Source organism: Anomaloglossus baeobatrachus, chromosome 3, assembly GCF_048569485.1.
Source record: "Anomaloglossus baeobatrachus isolate aAnoBae1 chromosome 3, aAnoBae1.hap1, whole genome shotgun sequence".
Classification (NCBI taxonomy): domain Eukaryota; kingdom Metazoa; phylum Chordata; class Amphibia; order Anura; family Aromobatidae; genus Anomaloglossus; species Anomaloglossus baeobatrachus.
This window is the reverse complement of record NC_134355.1, coordinates 653,479,086-653,505,454: the sequence shown is the minus strand read 5'-3', so window position 1 is coordinate 653,505,454 and position 26,369 is coordinate 653,479,086. Positions and strand designations below refer to the sequence as shown.

The following is a 26,369-nucleotide window of genomic DNA, read 5'->3' as shown; positions in this document are numbered from 1 at the left end:
CAAGAGCATGGCCAATAAGTGACAAATGACAGTTGAGCATAGTAAGTAACGCCGGTAACATCCTGTATCTATCCGCCGACCATTATCACCAGTTTATGCATCAGGGCTTCTCTTTGGTGTGTTTCAGCTTATGATACTGTGAATGGTGGGGACATTTGTCTTCTCTGGAAACACAAATCTTGGAGCGGAGTGAAGAACAGCAGCCCATGCCGATGAGACTGGATTCAGTAGAGCCGCCGTAGTATCATGTTTACGGCCTGGCGGAAACGTCTTCTCGCGGTTGCCACTCATATTGCATAACTACATATATCCTTAGACTTTAAGGTTCATGCTCTGATAAAGAATAGACTTAGTATAAAATTACAAAACCAGGTCTCCTGCAACATAACCCCCTGAGAGCACTAACGCGGACGCGAGTGCATTAAGAGATACATGCATAATTACTGCGAGGGGTTAACATTTATTATAAAAATAGAAAAAAAGAACATTTCGTTATTGACGCGGTGATATAAGATTCATTCGGCATCCCCGTTCCAATCATGACCACCAAGGTTGACCACCTTCTTTATCCTGTGCTGTGGTTGGGGGGGACACAGGACTTCTGTATAGATTAGATTCTTAATGGTTCAGGACAATCATGCATGACCCCAAAAACCAAAAACTGCCGCTGTTATCCATAGAGTCCATAGAAGTTGCTGGTTCTTTCTAATGAAGGAAATCAAGTGACTTTATAAAACAAAAGCACCTTTAATCACTAGCAAAAAAAAAAAAAGGTTCCTCCAATCAATATTGCCAGACTATATGAAGACCACATATTGCCAAAAAATGCACTGGATGTCCAATTCTGGAGGTGCGTAATGTAAAGCTTCAAAAATTGCAATATTTCCTTGCCTAGTGAGGGGATAAGCTCTTTTCGATGTGATGTGAGATGTGCTATGTGCCTAAGCCAATCAGATGTTTTGCAGCTACTCTTCCTCCCCTCTCACAGCAGGAAATACATTGCAATACAAGCCCCTCTTCTTTCAAAGCAGCAAGTCTCACAAAAAGAAAATTAGAAAATTGCAGCTGCATCTCCCTCCTCCCCCTTATTGCAGTCAGTCTCACAGTGTGAACTAAAAAACATAGCCGTTTCATAGCTCTCCCCTTTCACAGGATTTAAACTCACAAAGAACAAGAAGCTGACACTGTATCCCTCCTCCCCTCTCGCAGCATGCAGTCTTACAAAGAGGAAATGAGGACTTGCAGTTGCATCTCCCTCCTACCCCTAAGTGCATTCAGTCTCACAGAGAGAAAGAAAGAGAGTGAACTAAAAAATGCAGCAATATCCCACTTCTCCCTTTTTTAAAGATTTAAACTTACAAACAACAAGAAGCTGACACTGCATATCCTTCCTCCCCTGTCATGGCATGCAGTCTTACAAAGAGTAAATGAGAGCTTGCAGCTGCATCTTCCTCCTCCCCCTAACTGTATTCAGTCTCATAAAGAAAAAGCTAAAACTACAGCAGTACCCCACTTCCCCTGTTTGCCAGCAATCAAACTCAAGAAGAACAAGGTGATTACACTGCATCTCCCTCCTCCCCAGTCACAGAATGTAGTCTTACAAAGAGAAAATGCAGAATTTGCAGCTGCATCTCCCTCCTCCCCTCACTGCATTCAGTCTCACAGATAGAGAACTAAAAACTGCACTATTATCCCACTTCTCCCTTTTCACAAGATTTAAACTTGCAAAGAATAAAAAACTGGCACAGCATCTCCCTTTTCCCCTCTCACAGCATGGAATCAAAGACAAAATGAGAGCTTGCAGCTGCATATCCCTTCTTCCCCTCACTACATTCAGTCTTACAGAGAAAAAACTAAAATCTGCAGCAGTATGCCACTGCTCACCTTTGAAAGCAATCAAATTGACAAAAAAACAAGAAGCTCACTGCATATCCCTTCTACCCTCTCACAGCATGCAGTTTTAGAAAGAGAAAATGAGAATTTGCAGTTGCATCTCCCTCCTACCCCTAATTGCATTCAGTCTCACAGAGAGAGAGCTAAGAAAATGCAGAATTATTCCCCTTCTCCACTTTCACAAGATTTAAACTCACAAACAACAAGAAGCTGGCATTGCAACTCCCTGCTCCAATCTCACGGCATGCAGTCATACAAAGAGTAAATGAGAGTTTGCAGCTGCATCTTCCTCCTCCCCCTAACTGCATTCAGTCTCACAAAAATAAAGCTAAACCTGCAGCAGTACCTCTCTCCCTTGCCAGCAATAAAACTCACAAAGAACAAGAAGATTACACTTCATTTCCCTCCTCCCTTGTCACAGAATGCAGTCTTACAAAGAGAAAATGAGAATTTGCAGCTACATCTCCCTCCTCCCCCTCACTTTATTTAGTCTCACAGAGAAATAACTAAAAACTGCAGCATTATCCCACTTCTCCCTTTTCACAGGATTTGAACTTGCAAAATTGCATCTCCCTCCTCCCCTCTTCCAACATGGAGTCAGAGAAAAAGAGAGCTTGCAGCTGCATATCCCTCCTCCCCCTCACTGCATTTACTCTCACAAAGAGAGAACTGCGATCGGCAGCAGTATCCCACTTCTCACCTATGACAGTAATCAACCTCACAAAGAACAAGAAGCTGATGCTGCACCTCCTTCCTCCCCTCTCACAGCGCGCACTCTCAGAGAGAGAAAAAGAAACTGCTACAGCCTCCCATATATTCCCTTTCAATGCAAGCAGTCTCACAAAGAAAGAACAATACACTGCAGTTGCATTGCCCTCCTGTACTTCCCCAGCTGGCAGTCCCACTGTACTTTTTAGATGGATTGGGGGTTAATGAGGTTTCCAAAAATTTATAGAGAGCCTGCAAGAAGGAAGAAGGAAAATGCACTGAAAGATGAGGAAGAGGACATTTTCCTCCAATAAGATGTTACAAGCTGCATAAAATATTAAAGAACTCACAACATGCAATCTCACAAACCAGAAACCAAGAAATTGCAGCTGCATCTCCCTCCTCCCCCTCCCTGCATTCTGTCTTAAAAACTGCTTTTCTGTGTGTGTGTGAGCCACGGACCTCATTCAAACTTTGCTATCACCTCCCCTATACAATGTATAATTCCACGCCATATTTATACAGGTATTACATGGATTGTGTTCTGGAGCAGTCCTTTTTTTTTTTTTTGCATTATCACTGATTACCTATAAATTCCATAGGCAGACCATGACATTTGCCCTCCTGGTGGGTTGTAGTAATCTTTCATGACCACCGATACTCCTCACCTGGGATCGGATATTTTGCAGCATGCTTAAACATAATATGGCTGTGTGAGACTTCAGGGGGGACACAGGGTCCAAAAGAAAAGTTTGTGAAAATAAAAAATAAATTTCAAACCGTTTCCGATATTGAATATTGCATAGAATTCACTCCATTCACCATTTTCTGGATTCTTTTTGCTAATAATTACCCTGATAATCACATAATGAATTTCCAAATAACCCCCCAAATTTTTTTTTAATGGCTAAAAAATGAAATAATGTCTGTTTTGTGGAAATGGAAAGACCTATGATCCCTGTATTGCAGTCTCTGACTGATTAAAGGCTCAATAATGATTAATTTAACAGTCGAGATTTTTATTGTTTTATTTATTTTTTTTATTTTTTTTTGCAGAATTTTGAGGCTTAAATAAACATATTTGTGATTTCTCCTAAATTTTAACTGAATTAATTCAGAATGAAATGATAATGACTGGGGATCAGAATCCTGTATTAGCAATTCCCTTGCTACAGCAACAACAGGGAAAGCCACTATTGCTCTGAATGTCCTAGAAAGTTGCAGGAAGTTGTGCTGTCGTAAATTCACAGGGGATAGCCACTGTTTACAATCCCACCCAAAAAAGTTGTACAACTTTTCCCATCTTCCCCTTTTTCTCTATTATAGTGTAATTCCCACAATAGCATTATTTTTCATAAAACATACTATTGTCACAATTCATGTAGGACTCTGATGTTGCAGAGCCTTCTTAGGTGCCTTGTCCTGCCATCTGTGTTCCCCAGTATTAGGTACGATGGGAGGAGCCTATCCTTCCGTGCCTCGCTCCCGGGGTCACGCTGCCTTACCTTGGTGTCATGTTTCTAGGGTCGGTGCCAGTTATAGTTCCTGCTCTGCAGTGTGAGCCTCTGGTCCCTGTGTGTTTGCTCTGATTCTGCCCGCTACCAAGTCCTCGACGCCCTTACTCCCATCTTCCCCATCTTGTCCGACCTCCCTGTCTCCCTCTCCTGCTCCCTGTTTTGTTGTTCTGTCTCCGTGCCCTCCGTCTACTGACTTGCTCTCCCTGTCCCTGACTTTGGCTTGTTACCTCACTTCTGCTCTGTTCTCCTTCGGCTCCTGACAACACCTCCTAACTTCCGACCTCTGTCTCTCTCTTGACTCCGACTCCGCCTGCTCCCTTCTACTGTGTTACCTCCTGGCTCTGACCTCGGCTTGTATGACTATTCCATTGCATCTATACGCGGATGCTAGTGACATCTAGTGGGCTTGTTCCATATCACACATAGCTTCACTACATATCGCCGGTGTTCCCGCTCCTCCTAGCAGTAGCTTTACACTTTTTTTTAATATACAGACAAGGTCCTACATAACCTTGTTGTTATTTTTTTTTTCATCTTTATCTGCCCTTCTGTGCACCCAATTTCATATAAATGAATTTGTAGTCCTATTCTTATCTGATAAACAAATATTTCCCAGCAGCACCCTGCTTCTCCATAGTGCTGCAGACCCTTCCCTTCCTTTCCTGTATGCTCCTGATGAGCCCCACATCAACAAGCTAATAACACAGGTCTGCAAAGAGTAAAATTGTTTGAGAAAAGATGATTTTTATATACTTTTGATCGCTGAACTCAGTTAAAATATTGAAAAAATCCATCACATACAGTTTTTTCACAAACACGGACTAAATAGGCTTTTTCTTGCACCATACTTTGGTTATAAACCAATGGACTCTGTGCTGCGACTTGCTGATGTGGACAGAGAAGATTTTCTTAAACCAGATTCCAAATAGTGTGGTGGTGTCCATAGCAACCAATCAGCTCACAGCTTTCATTTTACCTCAGAGGTATAAGAACTGAAAGCTGCGCTGTGATTGGTTGCTATGGGGAGCAAAGGCATTTTTCTTTTAGATGGTGTTCATAAGAGTGTGGTGCTGTGATTACCACGATTCCTTGGCGCATTGGTAGATTAAGCTTCTGTTTCTAACAAAGTGATTGAAATAGCTACAAGGGGGTGATGTAATTCACCCGACAACTTTTGATACATTTGCGGTTGTTTTGTAGTCGAAGAAAAAATAAAGGAACATTACGGACTATGTTAGAAAGGTGTATTATGTACATTTTGAGGTAAAAACTAGGTGATCAGGGCAAGACGTGGGCTCCACATGGAGTGTGTTCTGGTTGTGTAGAAGAACTACGACAATGGTCTAAAGGCAAGAAAAAGAGTTTTCGTTTTTGCGTGCGTATGATGTGAAGGGAATCCCATTAACCGCAGTGATCACAACTACTTTTGTATGTGGAACGTTGAGGAATTCAACCTTAAAAATAAGAAGGAAATTAGATACCTGGACCTCCCGTCACGGTCCAGGAATATCTGTCCCTTCACTTCTGAAGAAACTTGAAGAGACACCTGATCCAGAATATTTAGACCATGAAGAGCAGGATTCTGATGAAGACTTTCACGCTAGTCCCAATGAGACACAGTTTTTTTCACTCCTCAAATTAAATTATTTAGTCAAGGACTTGGCCCTTCCTAATCATTCTGCAGAACTGGCTCTAGACTAAAGGAAAAGAACCTACTAGCTTCCGGTATCTGTTTTTCATGGTACAAAAGCAGAGAAAAGGAATTCCTTCCATAAGTTTCTCAAGAAGGTGCTCTAGCGTATTGCAGTGATGTTCCTGGGCTAATAGAAAAATTTAACATTGAGTACAATGGAAGTGGAGACTCTTTATTAATTCACCCCCCAAAAAGTCTGAAAGCTGCTACTGCACAATGGCAGTAAGTATGCTTCACTGCCTGTACGGCATTCTGTGCACTAGTCTGAAAGCTATGAGAACTTAGACTTTATTCTCAAGAAACTTAACTGGGAGGATCAAGGATGGTCAATATGTGAGGATCTGAAAGTTGGGCACCAAGAAGGATACGCAAAGTACCCATGCTTTTTGCGTGAATGACAACCGCGATAGGACTCATCACTGGAGCCAAAAAAGTTGGCAAAAAAGAACATCTTTGCAACCTGGACTCAAGAACATGGTTGGTGAAAGTTTAGTTGATAACACTTAGGCTCTCCTCTCCACTCCACATTAAGCTTGGTCCGATGAAGCAGTTTGTGAGATTTCTACTGAAAGAAGGAGAGACTTTTAAGTACTTGTGCACCAAGTGTCAAGGAAGGACTATCAAAAGCAAAACTGGAGGAGGGCATTTTTGTGAGATATTCAGAAACTCATGAAGGTCGAAAGTTGTTGAGAAAAGGGGCTTGGGATTCTTTTAAAGAAGTTGTCACAAAATTTCTAGGCAACAACAAAGATCCAAAATTTGAGTCTATCATAGAGAACATGCTGAAACGTTTCAAAGCCTTGGGTTGTCTGATGAATTTGAAATTACATTTTTTACAATCCCATTTGACGACTTTCTTGAAACTTTGGTGCTGTTATTAAGGAGCAAGTAGAAAGATTTCATTAGGATATCAAGAAGAAGGGACGATGATACCAAAGTATATGGAATGTGAACTTGATTGGGGATGACTGCTGGAGGCTTCACAGAGAAGATCAGCAGCCATCTATAAGAGAAAAGGCATCAAGAGAAGCTTAGAAAAGAAAAGGAAATAGCGCAAGAAGTTATTTCCAATAAAGTTGTGTAATGAATGTTCAATAATTTTTTATATATAATATTGGGTAAATTTTTGGCTACAATAAAGATTTTTCTTGTTCATCTTGCGTGTATGCAATTTCATGAGCGTTTTATGCAAAAATCCATATGTGATGGTTAAAAATATACACTGGAGATCAAAATTAGAGAACAATGTATGACACTTGCTTTTTTTCAGAAATAATGTAATTTACATTGATCAGCATTTGAAGGTTTTTTGTAAGGGGTGCACCATGCCACTAGTTCCAAAGTATATCATTATATACCCTTTATTTTGCCCAAAATGGGATGACCATAATTGGAGAAGAACAATGACTGTAGCATGGAGAAAGAGTATAAATAAATTTCTGAAGGTAACAACAGTCACCAATCAGTAGGACATGTATGAGCTGCCGCTGTGAATGACTTCAGCACATCTGCGGCCACAGGACATCACTAGTCTCTCACACTGCTCTGGTGTGATTTTGGTCCACTCTTGTTCCAGTCTCTCCCACAGTTCTTTGACTGTTGTGGGTTTCTTGGCCGTAACTTTGTCACCAAGGATTTTCCAAAGGTTTTCTATAGGGTTTAGATCAGGACTCTCTGCTGGCCATTTCATTGTTTCAATGTTTTATGTTTGAAGGAACTACTTTACCCATTTTGATGTGTCACTGAGGGCATTGTCCAGCATGAAAATTGCTGGCTGATTGAGTGATGAACGCAAGTAAAGAACAACGTGTTGTTGAAGAAGTTTCTGATCCACACTTGCATTCACTCTGCCATGTAACTGTATGAGAGGTCCAACTCCTGCTGCAGAAAACATTTCCAAACCATGACATTTCCTCCACCACCTTTCACTGACTTCTTAATACACTTTGGGTTTAGTCTTTGGACAGTTTGTCGACGAACATATTGTTTCCCTTCAGACCAAATAAATTATACTTGCTTTCATCACTAATAAACTGTGGACACTTCTCCTCTGTCCACACAACATGCTCCTCATCAAAGATGAGTCTAGCCTTGTGATTCTTTCTGCTAATGAGGGGTTTGGTCACTGCAGAGTGGGCTTTCAGTCCAAATGCTCTTAAACATTGTGACACTGACAGGACAGATCCTTACCCTGTTCAGTGCTGAGCTGGAAAGCAATTCCAGCTGCAGTGTGGAAATGATTACCCATGGAGATTCGCCACCTTATCCTGTCCTCTCTTGCATTTGTCTTTTGAGGGCGACCAGCCTTCTTGGGGGACTTAAAAAAGTTTGTGATGTTGTACAGATGCAATATTCTCAAAATCACAAATTTGGAATGACCAACCTCTCTTGCTATGACTGATAGGGTCACCCCTTTGGCCTTCATCTGGACAACCTGTTGCCGTGGGGGGGGGGGTATCAATTACTTTTGAACGGCACACCATTTCTGAAAAGTGAGTGCAAACTGGAAAGTTGCCACTTACATATGGATTGTCAGATAATTAAGGAAATTAGCACCAGGTGCCAGATTAACACCAATAACGTGCAGGTATCTGAAATGTTCTCTTATTTTGATCGGTGTCTTTTTTATTTATCTCATTTACATTTTTATTATGTGCTTTAGAATAAATTCAATTTATGAAATAAGCTTAAAATACTGCGAGTTTCCTCATGTTAGGATATAATGACATAGGACGACACAATGACCGCAACATTTAGGAAATTGTGTGTTTTTCTGTAATTTTGATCTCAAGTGTAATGTAATTTTTTTTTAAAATTAGAAAATAAGAAAACATAACAATCGGTCATTGGATTTGATTTTTTTTCATAAACATAATTTTTGCATACGTGTATAATTTAAGTGTAGAATTCACCTTCTGCGTATGATTCTGTGCACTTTCTATTTCTGTACAGAACCCTGCCTGACCACTTTTATCTTCTGCCATCTACATCAGTATAGCCGCATCATTAGCTGGCTCTAGCAGAGCTCAACTATCTTGCATTTCTCCAAAATGGCAGAGCTCTCTTTGTTGCCTGCTGCTGACAGATCATTTTTTTGAAAGTACAAATAGCGCTCTACTGATGCCTGTGTCAGAAGATAACCCCGTCATATGCATAGTTATTGCAACATTTGCAGTTTTACTCACTGAACTCAGTAGCAAGGAACAAACACTGCTCATTTAATCTCAGCCACTTTAAGTAGATCCTTATCCAACACTATATCTCTCCTCTCGGCCACCTATATTTTAGCCATCCTGCTGTACATCTCTCCTCTCAGCCACCTGCATACAGCCCATCCTGCAGTATATCTCTCCTCTCAGCCCTTTTTATACAGCCCCTCCAGCTGTCCATCTCTCCTCTCAGCCACCTGTATACAGTGATATTCTGCAGTATATCTCTCCTTTCAGCACAATTTATACAGCCCATTCTGCAGCACATCTCTCCTCTCAGCCCCTGTATACAGCCCATTCTATAGTATATCTCTTTCCTGTCCAGTGCTGCACCATTTCGGAGTTACTTTGCCTAATAGGAAGAACTCTTCACTTTCTATCCTGTATACATGAATGGGAAAAACAAGTAATTGTGAACACTGGATTGAATTTAACTATACAATAAATTATATTAAATAGGTTTAATTCCATTAATCCAGCCATTCCATGGGTTTGAGTGTAAGTTGAAACAGGGCCAGCAAAAAAATCTCCCTGGCCGCTATATGTATATGTAGATATGTAGCCAGAGATCCACCACTACTAGTATTTGGAGCCGCACTGTTTGAGCTCTTTATACTGGCCACATCTTATCTCTGGCAGAGATGCTAGTGGGCCGGTGCCAGGTATTGGATCTCCACCGATTTGATACTGAATGCTTATTCCAAGTTTAGATCAATCATATTTAAGTACTTTACAACCTGATTAGATAGATCAGTGGTTCCCAACATGTCTCCAATATTCTCAAGATAAAAGCTGTAGCCAGTGGAATCATACCATCATAGAATGGTAGAGTTGGAAGGGACCTCAAGGGCCATGGGTCCAACTTCCTGCGAGTGCAGCCTATCCTAAATCATTCCAGCTATATGTTTATCCAGTTTCTGCTTGAACATTTCCATTGATGGAGAGCTCACCACCTCCCGTGGTAGACTGTTCCACTCCCTGGAGAAGGCAAAGAATATGCACAACCAAGTTTGACCACCACTGAGATGAGATTGACTTTCGAACAAATAGTGAGACGATGGGGATTATATAGGTGATAATCCCTAACGCAACAAAACCCTAGTTATGGCCTTAATAGAATATGATCATATAATTTAATAAATGAAATAATTTTTTTGCTTCAGAACAACTGCAAACAAGAGAAATTACTGTGTCTACCCCTATTTCCACCAAACAGAGTCATTATGAAAATGAGGTAATAGAAAATCGAACTGTAGACTTTTTTTTCTTTTATAAAAAGATATAAAAATCTTGCACCTTGATGTTTCAAAAAAAGAATTTTTTTTCTACCCCTTTCTTAATATATAACTTGCAACTTTGGCCAGAGCAAGCAGCTGATTTTTGCCTACGTTCCCTGTGAAGTTCCAGTCTATGAGACTTAGCGTCCGTAACTCAGACAGAAGTCACATGGTCTGCATTTTCCTGAATTTCTATGCATTCGATCTCCTCTCTCTCCTTCCTTTTGGCTCTTTTCTTTTTCTTGTGACGCTTCTTAGAAGGAGGGAAAAAGGTTAAGAAAACAGGCAAAATGACAAAACAGTGTAGTAGCGTGCAACTACCAGTCAGCAGCAAGCATTTGAACAGTGTGGAGGTCAAGTTCGAAGGCACAAACAGCAGGGCTACCAGCCCAACGAGAAACGTTATCACATTCTGGAATATAGCTGTGCCATGCTCCTTGAGCGAATCTTGTATGCATAGAGTTCTTGTGTGCTCAGTGGCTAAGACGAATGTGTATAGCAGAGGGGAACAGTGATCTATGGCAAAATTCAAAGAGTACATAAGGCACAGGATTGATACACAATCCATGTCAACTTTCCATAACGTCATTAGACCCAACACACCCAACTCAATAGAAATGACTGTAATTATCAGCCAAAAGTTCCCCAAGGGGTGAATAACCAAGAAGAAGGTCAAAATCAAGACCAGAAAGACACTAAAACCGGAGATCAGAACAGGCATTGTGACGGCCAAGCCATAGTGATCCATGAAAACAAAGGTTGGGTTGAACACAATAAACTTTATGCTTTGTATCAAGGAGAGAGGTCTCAACTTTTCGAGAAGTTCAACCACTTCTCTTTGGGTGTTTTCACTTGTCCTGGCCACCAGATACATTCGAGAAGCAATAATGTTGGACTCTTCACTCGACCTGGATATGATGATGTCATTCTTGAAGTGCTGAAATTCAGTTTTCCTCAGAAAACCATTCTGGAGCACATTGATAAATTCAGTTTTGTTTGACGCCGAAATATTGCCAACTTTTAAAAATTGGTAAAACTGTTCAATCCAAGACTCCGTATTGAATCCGTAACTTAAAGTCTTCAAGTCGTCCTGAACTGTTGAATTCCAATATTCGAGAGGTTCGTAAATATAGAATCCGATCACCGGACTATAGTTGCTAAAATATTTTTGCTGTATAAATGCATAAGAAACACTTGGAGAGTCACTTGCTAAAATATTTATAATATTCGACCCACCAGTAATTTGGAGGCAGCCCATAAATGAGAACGATGCATAGATGAGGTAAACTATGACCACAAAGGGTTTCACATATGTATTTGTGATCCAGTCATTGTAATGTTCTCGTAGGAAATGCTGAATGAAATGGTTCTCGTAAGGGTCTGGTTCATGGTGGGTTGAATGTTGGTGCCCATCACTCATCATTGTCTGAAACCATATCGGTTGTCTATCTAAATACTCCTCAGAAGGAATTTTACAACAAAAAATGCTGTGGTAACGATTTTGCTCCAGTTGACCGGCAAAGACTAGACATGAGCCATAGAAGGAGAAGACATAGAAATAGTTTATGACAATGGTGATGCACATATTTTGGCAAAATATCTTGACTGCTTCTATATTTGTAAAGGGACTTGCTCCCATTCCGAATGTGATGATGTAGAGGGAGCTTGTCATCGTATAGGAGACCATTACATCGGAGTAAGCATCGGCCACTCTGTCCTTAAAAGGCAAAGTTTCTCTCGTTCTTCTCCATCCAGAAAGAAGTTCAAAAACTCCTTTAGTCCCATGACCTAAAAGAAAACAAAATGACATAACTGTTATTACAGCCTATGATTTGTCAATTAGAGGTCAAATTGGCAATAGAATTGGTTATAAATTGGTGGTAAATCTTAGGCGGGCTTTGCACACTACGACATCGCAGGCCGATGCTGCGATGCCGAGTGCGATAGTGCCCGCCCCCGTCGCAGCAGCGATATGTGGTGATAGCTGGCGTAGTGAAAGTTATCGCTACGCCAGCTTCACACACACACTCACCTGCCGTGCGACGTCCCTGTGGCCGGCGACCCGCCTCCTTGTTAAGGGGGCGGGTCGTGCGGCGTCACTGCGACGTCACACGGCAGGCGGCCAATCAGAGCGGAGGGGCGGAGATGAGCAGGATGTAAACATCCTGCCCACCTCCTTCCTTCCGCATATCCTACGGAAGCCGCAGTGAGGCCGGTAGGAGACGTTCCTCGCTCCTGCGACTTCACACACAGCGATGTGTGCTGCCGCAGGAGCGAGGAACAACATCGGACCATTGCGTCAGCGTAATTATGGATTACGCCGACGCTGTACCGATGATACGATTACGACGCTTTTGCGCTCGTTAATCGTATCATCCAGCCTTTACACACTGCGATGTCGCATGCGATGCCGGAAGTGCGTCATTTTCAATTTGACCCCACCGACATCGCACCTGCGATGTCGCAGTGTGCAAAGTGCCCCTTAGTGCAGAGGTAAAAGTAAGACTTTCAAAATTGGTGGATCATAATTAACCAAGTTCTTGACCCTACTGTTCATGGTTCGTTCACGCTGGTGTATAACATGGCCAAGTACTATGAGATGTTTATCAGACAGCCCTCGGCGCAATGTTATATCGTACTATGGGGCAGTGCCAACCAACACTTTTTTCTCATGCCGAGTTGACATGAGAAAATAAAATCGCTGCATGAAGCAATTGGCAACATATATTGGATGGCGTGCACCCATTCAAGTCTATAGGTGAGTGCAAATCATCAGACTGCACTCGGATATCATTCAAATACAGTCTGAAATACGCCGACACAGACAATGGAGAAGATGGAGAAATTAAGTTCTTCATCTTCTCCTCACTTGTGCTCAGATTCCCACATGCGAAAGAATCGGGGCACAGTGAATGACACTTGGCTCAAATTCGGATGCAGAAATTGAGTTGACGGTGATTTGCTCCCATGAAAGGTAACTGAGAAAAATCTACATCATGATCACCACCTTGACCGCAACCTCCAGCAAGCATGTAGGGCCTCAGAACTAGGAGCCTAATCCTGTCACGGTGCCTCAAATGGCTCCAGCAATCCACAGGTTGGTAGGCAAATGTAAAAGGAAATAAGGTAGTAGGGGAAGGTAAATAGGTGGTTGCAGGGGCTGATTAAATACTCCAGCTATGTGTAGTCGCTAAGCTCCTTGGTCTGGTGTGACTTTCATGTGGTTCCTGGCATGCGCAGACACCCAGATCATATGGCATGAGGTAGAAGCCAGGGTGAATGCAATCCCACAAGAAACACAGACACCGTAGGTTTCATGAAAAAGAAGAGTTAACTTTTACACCACATAACCTGCAGTGCTGACAATGCACGCTGTAACCTGGTCCATATAACAGGCTCCTCAACCGATATTACAGTTCTTTCCTTATCAGCAAAATTAACTCTTCCTCCTCTGAGCTCTGAGAGGATCTTAGCATCAGGCATTTATATCTGTCTTGGCTTTGAGCAGTTTGTGGCTTTTTGGATCTTGCAATTGTCCGGGGCCTACCTTGACTTAAAATAAATGGCAGCTTGGATTTTCTCATTACACAGAGAGTTTCATTCTCCTTACCAGACACAGGCACTAGAGGATAGATGTGACTGGAAGTAGGCCCACCAACTGCACCGTTCATACACCTCTCCCTCCAATCTCAGTCCTCACCTCCTGAGTTCTCAGCCACAGACTTCTTTCTCATTTTTCCTAACAGAAAAGGACCCGGAAATTTCCTCACTGCTGTGTTACTTCCTTTTACCATATAAGACAAAAGGTGGTTTTGAGAATGGCCAGAAGAGGTCAGTGTAGATGCTACAACTCTCAGAGCAAGGCTTCAGCAGGCACAGATAATGTCCAACATTATAGAGAAACACATGGCTCATCGGGGGACCTTCTAGTAGTGTCTACTCTGGGTCACTACACATGCGTATAATAATATTTTGCCTTTTAAGCACTTATATATGATTCTGGCGCCTATTTGTACTGTCACTGTCTGACTCTGTGAACACGTTGTAGAATATGCTTAGAGGACCTAAAAACGTACTCAAATTTGGGACATAATTACACCCATCTTTCTAGCCCACGGACCAAAACTTGCCCAGTCGTGATTTTGATTTTTTTGTTTTCCTATAGAGAGAGAGATGAGCAGGTCGTCAGGTCTCATAAGCCTCTGATATCTATTCTTATTAGCTGAGTTTTCGCAAAGCGTCGGCTCATAATATCTGTTTAATACAATAAGTAACGTATCATTACATTCTGCTTCCCAAACTACCGGGTGGATCAGGTTCACATAACGTGAAGGTCAACGCTGTAATAACTATTAATGTCAAGTAACTAATGACTGGGAGGAATTTTATTTCGATAAAGGTCATAGAGTGAGTGCATTCTATAGGTGCATTGACATTTAAGGTTGTATCCGCATTGCCAAAATGCTGACGACACCTTCATCTCCCTAGCCCGAGAGAAATCAAGTCAAACTCCATAAATAAAGGATGAAGGTGAGATATTGTAATTGGTAGAGCCATGAGTCGGATCTATGCAAGATCCTAAATATTTTATTTTCTAAGTGATGACAATGTATCATTTATTTTCAACAGACAGTAAAGCAATCAATCAGGATGATGGAATAAACCAACACAAAGTTTACATAAACTAATGAAAAGGAAGTTGACTTTCTTCTGGAAATAATATGGGATCGATTCCTTGTTTGAAGTTTATCGATCTCGCTGGCTTTTAAATAATGTTAAAGGGGTGCTCCACTACAAGGCAAAGTGGACACATCGGTGTAAAGCTGAGACAGAAGGCTTTTCTTAAATACCTTCTTTTGTCCATTCTGCCTGAGAGTGGCGCTATTGCTGTCCGTTCATCCCCATCACGGGCTGCAGTGACCTCTGATGTTCGGTGATGTCATGTCAACTTCCGGAATTGGAAGTTGACCCGGTATCACCAAGATGATATCCAGTCTCCGTGAGTCACTGAGCTGTGGGCAGAGTTTCACCGCCCATCACAGCAAATAAATGATCTTACCAGACATACAGTAATGGAGGACATTTTTCCATTTGTTTGGATATTTGGCTGCACCCTTTTTTAGTGACTTACCATATAAATAGGTTTTAAGCCTTCAGATTTTTGGGGGGGAATTTCATTTGCAGGATCCTTAATATTTAAAGCGCACCAATCACCAGGATTTTCCTATATAACCTAAAGCCAGTGCTATACTGGCACTATCAGGCTGATTCTATACATACCTTTAGTGGTCAGCTCGGATGTATTGGTTTTGAAACACAAGCAAGTAAAGTTTGTAAAATGAGCAGCTTTTTTAATGATAGCAGCTGCCGATCAGCTGCTAGCTGGGGTGGATATTCATAGTGATTCCTGCCTCCCTGTCTATACTCCCTGTTATTTATGCTAATTCTATTATAGAATTGTTTTACTAAGTGACTAGAAGGACCTGTGCTGATGTCACACCCATGTGACCAGAAGGGACAGCACCTCAGCCAACATAGCTGATAAGGCCAGGGGCACACGGAGCACTGCTGTGTTCCTCGCATGACACTCGGCTCATGCTGACAGCACAGCAGGAGCCGAGTGTCATGTGAGTGTCACTGCGACTTAGGTCTGATCATGCGATCGGACTGTGTCGCCCAGGGATAGGGGGTACTCAGAGCCGGTCCAATGGGGTCACTTCTAGAGGTATCACGGTGGCGTGACCCGGTCTGTGATCCCAGGCTCCACAACAAATGGGGAATATGCAAAGGGAGATTGTCTGTGACGCCACCCGTGGGTTGCAGTGATGAGATGGTAGCACCGCCGCTGCCTCTGGGGACCGTGCCCGGGACTGATGGTGTGGGGAAGCAAGGTAGGATTCCCTCCACGGGTAGGGGAGTTGTAGTCTTGGGGCGCAATTGGGAGTTGTGGTGGTGGCAGGGATTGCAGGGAGCAGGAAACTCACAGTTCGGTTGTCTTGGTGTTGGATGAAGCTAGGCTGATGTGTGTGGTCAGAAAACACAGAGTCCTTTGTAAACCAACTTGCCAAATGGCCGGTCACCGTTGGCGGGTGTCTTCGGGTCCCACATCCAGATGTACAGCCAGGGGCCCTTCTTTTCACACTATCTCTCTGTCTCTTTCTTGTCTGGACTAGTCCGTTTGAACGGCCTCTGGATCGGGTCCCTCTCCCAGCACCGGCGAGCTACAACACTGTCCCGGTCGCCTCAGAATCCCCGCGACCGGATCTCCGTCGCCTGTGGCCCTCACAGCCACCTACTCTGGTAGTCCAGGGCCCCAACCCCGGCTACCACTTTCTCTGGGGAGCTGCAAGCCTCCCCTGTCAGCTTTCCACTGGCTACAGCACAACTGAACTGAATTCTGCTCTGTCACTTCCTTAACTCCTCTCGCCCCCTACCTTTTCCTTGGGAGGGGGTGAGTAGGTCCTGATTGGCTGCTGTACATCTGTGTGGGGATTGTGTAGCTGCCAAGGAGGATTAAGTCTTTCTGTGACCACCTGGTTTTACCAGGACGTCACAGGACCTCATCTGTGGGGGGCAGGCCAACTCTGAGGAGGGGCGGGCCGACTCTGTCGAGGGGCGGACCAGCACTGCGGAGGGAAGGGAGGGATTTATCTCCCCCTTTCCTCCGTAGCCGGCTATTGCCATATTGCCATTCCCACCCTGCACTCACAGTACACCGGTGTACCGCGAGTGCAGTGCGATTTTTCTCTCGCCCCATAGACTTGAATGGGTGTGAGAGAAACCTGGATCGCATTACAGTTGCAGCATACTGCGATTGTTTTCTCGGTCCGATTAGGGCTGAGAAAATAATCGCTTATGGGTGCTGGCACACAGGCTAATATTGGTCCGAGTGGAATGCAATGTTTTAACGCATCCCATTCGCTCCGATTTTCACTCCATGTGTCTTAGGCCTAACAGGAAGCAACGTTATTTTTCTGTTGGCTGAGACTCTGCCCCTTCTGGTCACGTGGGTATGACATCAGCACAGATCCTTCTAGTCAGGTAGTAAAACTAATCTATAATAAAATTAGCATAAATAACAGGGGGAGGACAGACAAGCAGGGGGGGGGATAGCCAGGGGCGGACTGGGCTGTCTGGGGCCCACCAGGGGAATTGACTCCAGGGGCCCACCCTACAGATAACTATAACACCCATTAGCGTTATCCCCGTTTTTGTGTTGCTTTGACTATATACACAGGCGGCTCCTGCACATCTATATTGTGCACCATAACTGGGATGTATAATTAAATTATAGTCGTTTGTAGTAATGGGGTCTTTGGTGAAAACAAGTTATCACAGGTTAGGTTGGTGATAACTTATTGATCGGTGGAACCAGACCAGTAGAAACTGCACCGATCGATAGATTGGGGAACTTTTTACAGAGGCAGGTGGGGTGTGTGACCGCAGCTCCATTCATCCTCTGTGGGGTGGGATGTGTGACCGCAGCTCCATTCATCCTCTGCGGGATGTGTGACCGCAGCTCCATATGTCGCGGGCGGGGAGGAGGGTGTCAGCACACCGCGCTCACCCCTTCTGCTCGGGTCCGGCTGCTCAGTGGTGGCTCGAGCCGTAGGCCGGATCCCGGGGGTTTCTCGAGCGGCACTCCTCGCCCGTGAGTGAAAGGGGGGTTGTTTGGGGTGTTGGGATAATGTCCGTGACGCCACCCACGGTGGTGGTGATGTGTAGCACCACCGCTGCTCGATGCGGGGATCCCGGGGATGGTGAAGGGGAGCAGCTAGGTGTTGTGTTGCCCCTCCGTGGGTAGGGGTTGGTGATCCCGGGGCCCGGTGATGGCTTGTGAGGTGCAGGGCCTGGTGGGCGCAGGGACGCGGGGGCAGCGCTGTGCCTTGCGGCACTGTGGTACTTACTCAGCCTGAGACGTGGACACAGTTTGTACGGTAAACCAAACGGCTGATAGGACGGTCCCACAGACGGCTGCTTTGCTTTCCCGGTAGGTGACGGTGATGTCCCTCTTCCTTGCACCTGTATGTACGGTTGGTTGCGATGGGTCCCCACCGGTAACCCGCTCCTTGGCTTCAAGCTGGGCCGGAGGAGCACTACACTTTGCCCGCAGGCGCTGGCCCTCAGAGACTGGTGCCCTGGCGGTGGCGGTGCCTCTGTTGTACAGGTTGAGCTTTTGCCTTCAATCGGGACTTGGTTGTTGGGGGAATCTACGTCCCCTTCACTGACGGATTCGGCAAATTTGGCGACTCCTAGCCTTGCCGGGGTCCGAGAGGCCCCTGCCCTGGTGCTGACTGTCTTTCGGAACACTGCTCCAGACCACCGGGCACACAGCCAACGGGGTCCTTCCAGGAACTTCCAAACGGTCCCCCTCCGGACAGTCACCGCCATCGCTGACCTTGCTGTTCTGGCCCTACACAAAGCTGGACCTTCAGGCTTCTCTCTCTCTCTGTCACCACTCTTGCTTTCCTCCTTTACCACTTCTCTTTCTTTACTTTACTTAGTTATTCACTCTAGCCCCCTCCGGGCTACTCCTCCACTCCTTCTACTTCCTCCTCACTCTCTAGACTTCTCTAGACTGCCTGGTACTTCCTGCCTCCAGAGCTGTGATCTCCTTGGTGGGCGGAGCCAACCGCCTGGCCCACCCCCTGGTGTGAATCATCAGCCTCTGGAGGAAGGCAACAAGGATTTGTGGTTCAGCTTAGATGTGCCTACCTGGGATGTGGGGTGTGGTGGTGTGTGACCTGTGTCCACTGGCTTGCCCAGGGCGACACATTCCCCCTTAGCAAAATGCAGACCGTCCGCAGGCTGCCGTCCTACACCGGTTTTATTTTTCTGTAAAAAGGGGATAACAGGGTTAAACATAACATAAGACATTTTTAATAATCTTCCCAAAACGGGAGGCACATTTTTCTTTTAACGTTGCAACGGTTTACGGTTACGGTTTTCGCTCTCTCCCACCCAAGCAACCTGGCCCTGATGCTGCCCCTAAAGCCCAGGCAGCACCCCTTGACCCACAGTCCAGCACACGGTACCCGAGCGGGATCTGTCCTTGCTCTCCAGAGGGTAGCCACCGGTTCCTTTGGTGGCTGGGCCCTAGCCTGCTCTGCTCAGGGCCCTCCCTCCAACCTGCCTCTCCGGAGGCGGCCTGCGGAAAACAGTAACGGTAAACAACATATTTACAAGCCACTAACGTCTGTGGTTGCCCTGCAAGTTCACGGGCTTGTCCATGGATAGTTCCCATGCAAAACTTTTAAACGGTCCCCACGGGGACAACGGTGCCGGCTTCAGCCGGTTGCAAATCACACGGTGAATCAGGTGAACTTCGGATCATTTCACTTATCATTCTCTTTTCCAAACTTTTAAACTTTTCAAACAACAAACACTCTTTACATTCTCTGACCCCTTTTACTCACAGAACGGTCTCCCGGTACCTAAGTGGAGGTCTACCTAGGTTGGAACGGGTGGACCTTCGGGGCCCGGTGTCAGTGGTGCTAGACAGTGGGGTAGAGGGAACAATCGGTTCCTCCTCCCGGCTATAGTGTGGGGCAGGCGGGGGCGTAGGGGAGCTGGGTACAGGTTCATCCCTGGGCACTGGCGCTGGTTCTGGCTCACGGTTAACCGCTTCCACTACTTCTTCATCCACGGGTTGTGGGAACAGTATCACTGGAAGAATCACCGCGCCGTTCTGTGTAGGCCAGTTTGCTGGGAAGTCACCCATTACCGTATGGATTACCTCTGCTGCCTTCTCCGCTGGTGGAGGAACCGGTACTTCAGCCTCCACCTTCAACGCTGGGGGGCACCTTTTTAGATGGTCCCGGGAAACGGTGGCCAGGGTGCCCCCTTGGTCACGACTGATCTGGTAGGCCTTCCCATCTTCCCATTCTGTGGGTTGTATGACATAAGGGACTTGCTCCCACTGATCATCCAGCTTGTGGGCTTTCCTCTTCCGTTTCAGCACTACATCTCCTGGCTGGAAAGGACCCGCGGACGCCTTCTGATTGAACCGGTGCTCCTGCTGTTCCCGACTTCGACTGAGGTTTTTCTCCACATACTCCTGGATTTGCCGGTATTGTGCTCTCCTCCGACTTTCCCACTCCACCGTCGAAGGGAGTGCTTCGGGGGCCTCCAACCCCATCTCCAGATCCACCGGCAGGCGGCCAGGCCGAGCCCTCATCAGATACGCTGGGGTGCACTTCGTCGAGCTAGAGGGGATATTATTGTACATGTCGACCAGGTCGGGTAACTTTTCCGGCCACAGGTTCCGTTCTTCCAGTGGTAGCGTCTTGAGAAGCCCCAGGACCAAGTGGTTCATTTTCTCGCACATGCCATTGGTTTGGGCGTGGTACGGAGTGGTCCGGATTTTCTTGCAGCCATACAACTGACAGAATTCGTGGAACACCTCTGCTTCAAAGGCCGGGCCCTGGTCAGTCAGCACCTTTTCGGGGTACCCATGGGGTCGGCAAAAATAAGCCTGGAACGCTCGAGCAGTGGTTCGACCAGTCAGGTCCTTAACGGGGACTACCACCATAAATCTTGAGTAGTGGTCTACCATGGTCAATGCATAGGTGTACCCATTTCGGCTAGGGGTGAGCTTGACATGGTCTAGGGCGACCAATTCCAGCGGCTGATGGGTGACTATTGGATGTAAGGGTGCCCTCTGGCTAGTCTCGTCCTTTCTCCTTAGCGTACAAGGACCGCACTCTCGGCACCAGGCTTCCACCGATTCACGCATCCCACTCCAATAGAACCGCTCCCTCAACAGCATCTCCAGCTTCTTCCACCCGAAGTGGCCAGCACCATCATGGTATGCTCGCAGGACAGTTGCGACGTCAGCTTGAGGAATGACCAACTGGCATATTTTCTCATGGGTCTTCAGGTTGACCAGCTCACGGTACAGCCTCCCTTGGTGTAGGTAAAGCTGTTTCCGTTCCTTCCACAAGCGTTGGGCTTCGGCTGGAGCGGCAGGGTCTATTCCCGTAGCACCTTGTTCCACCAGAGTCTTGACAAGGCGAACAGCCGGCGCTTGGTCCTGGGCTTCCTGCCACTCTTGACTGGGCCGTGGATCCAGATCCACTCGTTGCTGATGTACCTGTACCCTCGCAGTAGGCGGCTGGTGAAACGCAGGCAACTCGATCTCCTCGAGATCGTCATCCTCGCACCCCTCTTCTGACAAATGGGGCATTCGGGAGAGTGCATCCGCATTGATGTTGACGCGACCGGCCCGGTACTTTATGGTGAAATCATAATTGGCTAGCCGGGCTACCCACCGCTGCTCCAGCGCGCCCAACTTGGCCGTGTTCAGGTGAGTCAGCGGATTGTTGTCCGTAAACGCGGTGAATGTTGCTGCCGCCAAGTAGTGGCGGAACCGCTCCGTGATAGCCCACACCAATGCCAATAGCTCGAGCTTGAAGGAGCTGTAGTTCTCAGGGTTCCTTTCGGTCGGCCGGAGTTTTCGGCTAGCATAGGCGATCACCTTCTCCTTTCCATCCTGGACCTGGGATAGGACCGCTCCTAGCCCCACGTTACTGGCGTCCGTGTGGAGGATGAACGGGCGCCCATAATCAGGGTATGCCAGGACCTCTTCTCCGGTCAAGGCCGCCTTCAGCTGGCAAAAGGACTCCTCATGCTTGTCCTCCCACGACAGGGGGGCTCCAACGGGTCTACCACCTTTGGTCTGTCCCACGAGGAGGTCTTGCATGGGGGCCGCCATCTTCGTGTATCCCTTGATAAAGCGCCGGTAGTACCCCACCAGGCCCAGGAACTGCCTTACTTCCCTCACCGTGGTTGGCCTCGGCCAGCTCTGGATGGCAGTAATCTTCTCAGAGTCAGGGGCAACACCATCTGCACTCACCACGTGCCCCAGGTACTGCACTCTGGGTTTCAGCAGGTGACACTTAGAGGGTTTCAATTTCATCCCATACTTGGCAAGGGACGCGAACACCTCGGCCAGGTGCTCCAGATGGGCTTCGTACGTCTGGGAATACACAATCACATCATCCAAGTACAACAGGACGGTCTCGAAGTTTAGATGTCCCAGACAGCACTCCATCAGCCGTTGGAAGGTTCCTGGGGCGTTGCACAGCCCGAACGGCATACTATTGAATTCACAGAGCCCCATCGGGGTGGTGAAGGCGGTTTTCTCCCGATCTTCTGGGGCCACGGCCACTTGCCAGTATCCGCTGGTGAGGTCAAGGGTCGAGAAGTAGTTTGCAGTTCTCAGCGCAGCCAAAGACTCTTCAATCCGAGGTAATGGATAGGCATCTTTATGGGTTATCTGGTTGATCTTCCGGTAGTCCACACACATCCGCATGGTACCATCCTTCTTCTTGACCAGTACCAACGGAGCGGCCCAGGGACTACAGCTGTCCCGAATAACCCCTGCCTCCTTCATATTCCTCAACATATCCTTGGCACACTGGTAATGTGCAGGGGGAATAGGTCTATACCTCTCTTTGATAGGGGGATGTTCACCGGTGGGGATGTGGTGTTGGACCCCCTTAATCTGCCCAAAGTCTAGGGGGTGCTTACTAAAAACCTGTTCATACTCCTGCACCACCCTGTATATCCCTGCCCTGTGATGTGTAGGGGTGTCATCAGTGCCTACATGTAGCTGTTGATGCCACTCCTTTGTCTCCCCCTGGTGTGGGGAAGTGCTGGTGGTAGGTGGGAGTGTGGATGGACTGGCTTCATGAATAGTGTGAGGGTCCAGGGTGAGCAGCTTGGCAATGGTGGCATACCGGGGAAGCCTGACTTCTTCCTCTCCACAGTTCAGCACTCTCACAGGCACTCTCCCTTTCTTCACATCCACCACCCCTCGGGCGGCCATTACAGTGGGCCAGTGCTCGGAAGGCAGGGGCTCCATCATTGCAGGGTAGTCACGCCCCTGAGACCCTACTGCTGCCCTACACCAGATCATCATCTCACTCCTAGGGGGCACAGTCAATGGAGCAACATCCATCACTCTCACTCCACCAATCTCCCCTCCTGTTGAGCTTACATGCTGGCGGTACATCAGGGCTCGGATCTCACGCTGCACAGCCCTCTGCCGGCTCCCTGCCGCTGTGGCGGCCAGCTGTTGTAATAGGGTTAACACATCATCCATGCAGTGCTCCATCACATTGGTTCCCAGCACTATTTTCGGGTTATGATCACTGGGTTCATTCATGATCACAATCATACCCTGGTGTTGCAGTTCGGCTTGCCCCACTGTCATAGCCACTTGTTTATACCCCACCTGGGTCAATGGAAGTCCATTAGCGGCAATCAACGTTATACTATTGTCTGGGGGCGCCAGCTCGTCTACGGCCCAATACCGCTGGTACAACGTATACGATATGGTAGTTACCTGTGATCCAGTGTCCAAAAGAGCCATCACTGGTATGCCGTCCACAGCCACGGGGATGATAGGGCGGGCCCCGATATATCGGTCCCGCCAGTCCGGGGGGCCACGATGTTCTACTCCTGAGGATTGGCCCGGGGCCCCAGGGGTTGCTCGTTTAACGGGCACTGTCGGAAGTAATGACCCGGCTTACGGCACTTGTAGCAGATTGGGGGTCTGCTCCGCGGATTGTTAGCACTTTTCCGCTGCATCCAGGGAACATCCTCGGGACTGTCAGCAAGCTGGATCTGTGCTGGAGGCTGAGGCCTGGTCAGAGGTTGTAGTGCAGCCAGGATTTTGGCAAGGTCTCCATCCATGCGACGGACCTGGGCTGCCAGTTCTTCCACTGTGCTGCTCGGGGCTGCAGGTGTTGGAGAGGTTGGTTTGGCTGAGGCCGCCACAACGGGAGCCGTCTCGACGGGCCACGGGGCGGGTTCCAGAACCTCGGTTGCTGGGGGCTGTAGTGCTTTAATGGCCCGCTCCTTTAACACAGCAAAGTCCACATCAGGGTGTTCCAGGGCCCACAGCCGGAGTTGTTTACGATCCTCAGGGGACCTCATCCCCTGCGCAAATTGCTTCACTAACATCTTGTTGCTATCCGCCTCGTTAATAGGGTTCGCCCGCTTCAGCGTGCGGAGGGCGGTCTGCAGACATAGAGCATAGTCCCGAATGCTATCCCCAGCTCGTTGCCGGCACTGGTAAAACTGCATCCTCAGCTCAGCTTCAGTCCGGGTCTCGAAGGCAGTCTGTAGCTTCTCAAAGATGGTGGCTACAGAGAGCCGGTCCCCCTCGGCCCAGGTCTCCGCTTCCTGCTCCGCCGCACCGGTTAACTGGCCTAGCACTATCGCTGCACGTTGCTTATCCGTCAGGGGGTACAGCTCTAGCAACGGGTTAAGCTTTTTCCGGAAGGCCTGTAGGGCATCCGGTTTCCCGTCATACTGCGGTAGCCAGGCAGCTCCGGGCGCATAGGGCAAGGAGAACGGCATGACCTGAGCGAGCGCGGGGGCCGCGGCACCTCCCGCCGGTACGGCCGGGACCTGGGCAGGTCCATTCCCATCCGCGGGGGCCGCTGCGGCTGCGACTACCGCTCCTCCAGCGGCTCCGTCGGGCGCAGACATCTTGTTTCCGTCCCCCTTAGCTCTTTCCGGGCCCTCCTCACTCGGGGCGGGGTTTTGGCCTTCGCGCCTCTACTGCTCGAGAAGACGCTCGAGCGGGAACTTTTCGCGCCAAAGATGGCGGCTTCTGAAATTTTTCTGCCGGATACCTCCGGCGGTAACAAGGCGCACCTCTACCAGACGGCAGAGCGGTAAGATCCTGTTCGTGAAGCCAAGTTGTCGCGGGCGGGGAGGAGGGTGTCAGCACACCGCGCTCACCCCTTCTGCTCAGGTCCGGCTGCTCAGTGGTGGCTCGAGCCGTAGGCCGGATCCCGGGGGTTTCTCGAGCGGCACTCCTCACCCGTGAGTGAAAGGGGGGTTGTTTGGGGTGTTGGGATAATGTCCGTGACGCCACCCACGGTGGTGGTGATGTGTAGCACCACCGCTGCTCGATGCGGGGATCCCGGGGATGGTGAAGGGGAGCAGCTAGGTGTTGTGTTGCCCCTCCGTGGGTAGGGGTTGGTGATCCCGGGGCCCGGTGATGGCTTGTGAGGTGCAGGGCCTGGTGGGCGCAGCGTCGCGGGGGCAGCGCTGTGCCTTGCGGCACTGTGGTACTCACTCAGCCTGAGACGTGGACACAGTTTGTACGGTAAACCAAACGGCTGGTAGGACGGTCGCACAGACGGCTGCTTTGCTTTCCCGGTAGGTGACGGTGATGTCCCTCTTCCTTGCACCTGTATGTACGGTTGGTTGCGATGGGTCCCCACCGGTAACCCGCTCCTTGGCTTCAAGCTGGGCCGGAGGAGCACTACACTTTGCCCGCAGGCGCTGGCCCTCAGAGACTGGTGCCCTGGCGGTGGCGGTGCCTCTGTTGTACAGGTTGAGCTTTTGCCTTCAATCGGGACTTGGTTGTTGGGGGAATCTACGTCCCCTTCACTGACGGATTCGGCAAATTTGGCGACTCCTAGCCTTGCCGGGGTCCGAGAGGCCCCTGCCCTGGTGCTGACTGTCTTTCGGAACACTGCTCCAGACCACCGGGCACACAGCCAACGGGGTCCTTCCAGGAACTTCCAAACGGTCCCCCTCCGGACAGTCACCGCCGTCGCTGACCTTGCTGTTCTGGCCCTACACAAAGCTGGACCTTCAGGCTTCTCTCTCTCTCTGTCACCACTCTTGCTTTCCTCCTTTACCACTTCTCTTTCTTTACTTTACTTAGTTGTTCACTCTAGCCCCCTCCGGGCTACTCCTCCACTCCTTCTACTTCCTCCTCACTCTCTAGACTTCTCTAGACTGCCTGGTACTTCCTGCCTCCAGAGCTGTGATCTCCTTGGTGGGCGGAGCCAACCGCCTGGCCCACCCCCTGGTGTGAATCATCAGCCTCTGGAGGAAGGCAACAAGGATTTGTGGTTCAGCTTAGATGTGCCTACCTGGGATGTGGGGTGTGGTGGTGTGTGACCTGTGTCCCCTGGCTTGCCCAGGGCGACACACATACATCCTCTGTGGAGCTGCCAGATAATAACAAGCGCAGCGCTCGCAGCCACTGAGGGAATGGATGGATCAGGGGTCGAGTCGGACACGAGCTTCAGTGTAATGGGGG

The 26,369-nt window shown here is 47.8% G+C and overlaps 1 protein-coding gene across 1 annotated transcript in view; it reads right to left on the bottom strand.

Annotated features, from left to right (window-relative positions):
* Window positions 1–26,369, bottom strand: part of PTCHD4 (patched domain containing 4) — a 247,954-nt gene continuing 221,585 nt past the window's right edge. The window contains exon 3 of the mRNA XM_075341166.1: window positions 1–12,085. Within this exon, the coding sequence (XP_075197281.1) occupies window positions 10,452–12,085 (1,634 nt within the window). The 3' untranslated portion in view covers window positions 1–10,451. The remainder of the gene's footprint in view (window positions 12,086–26,369) is intronic.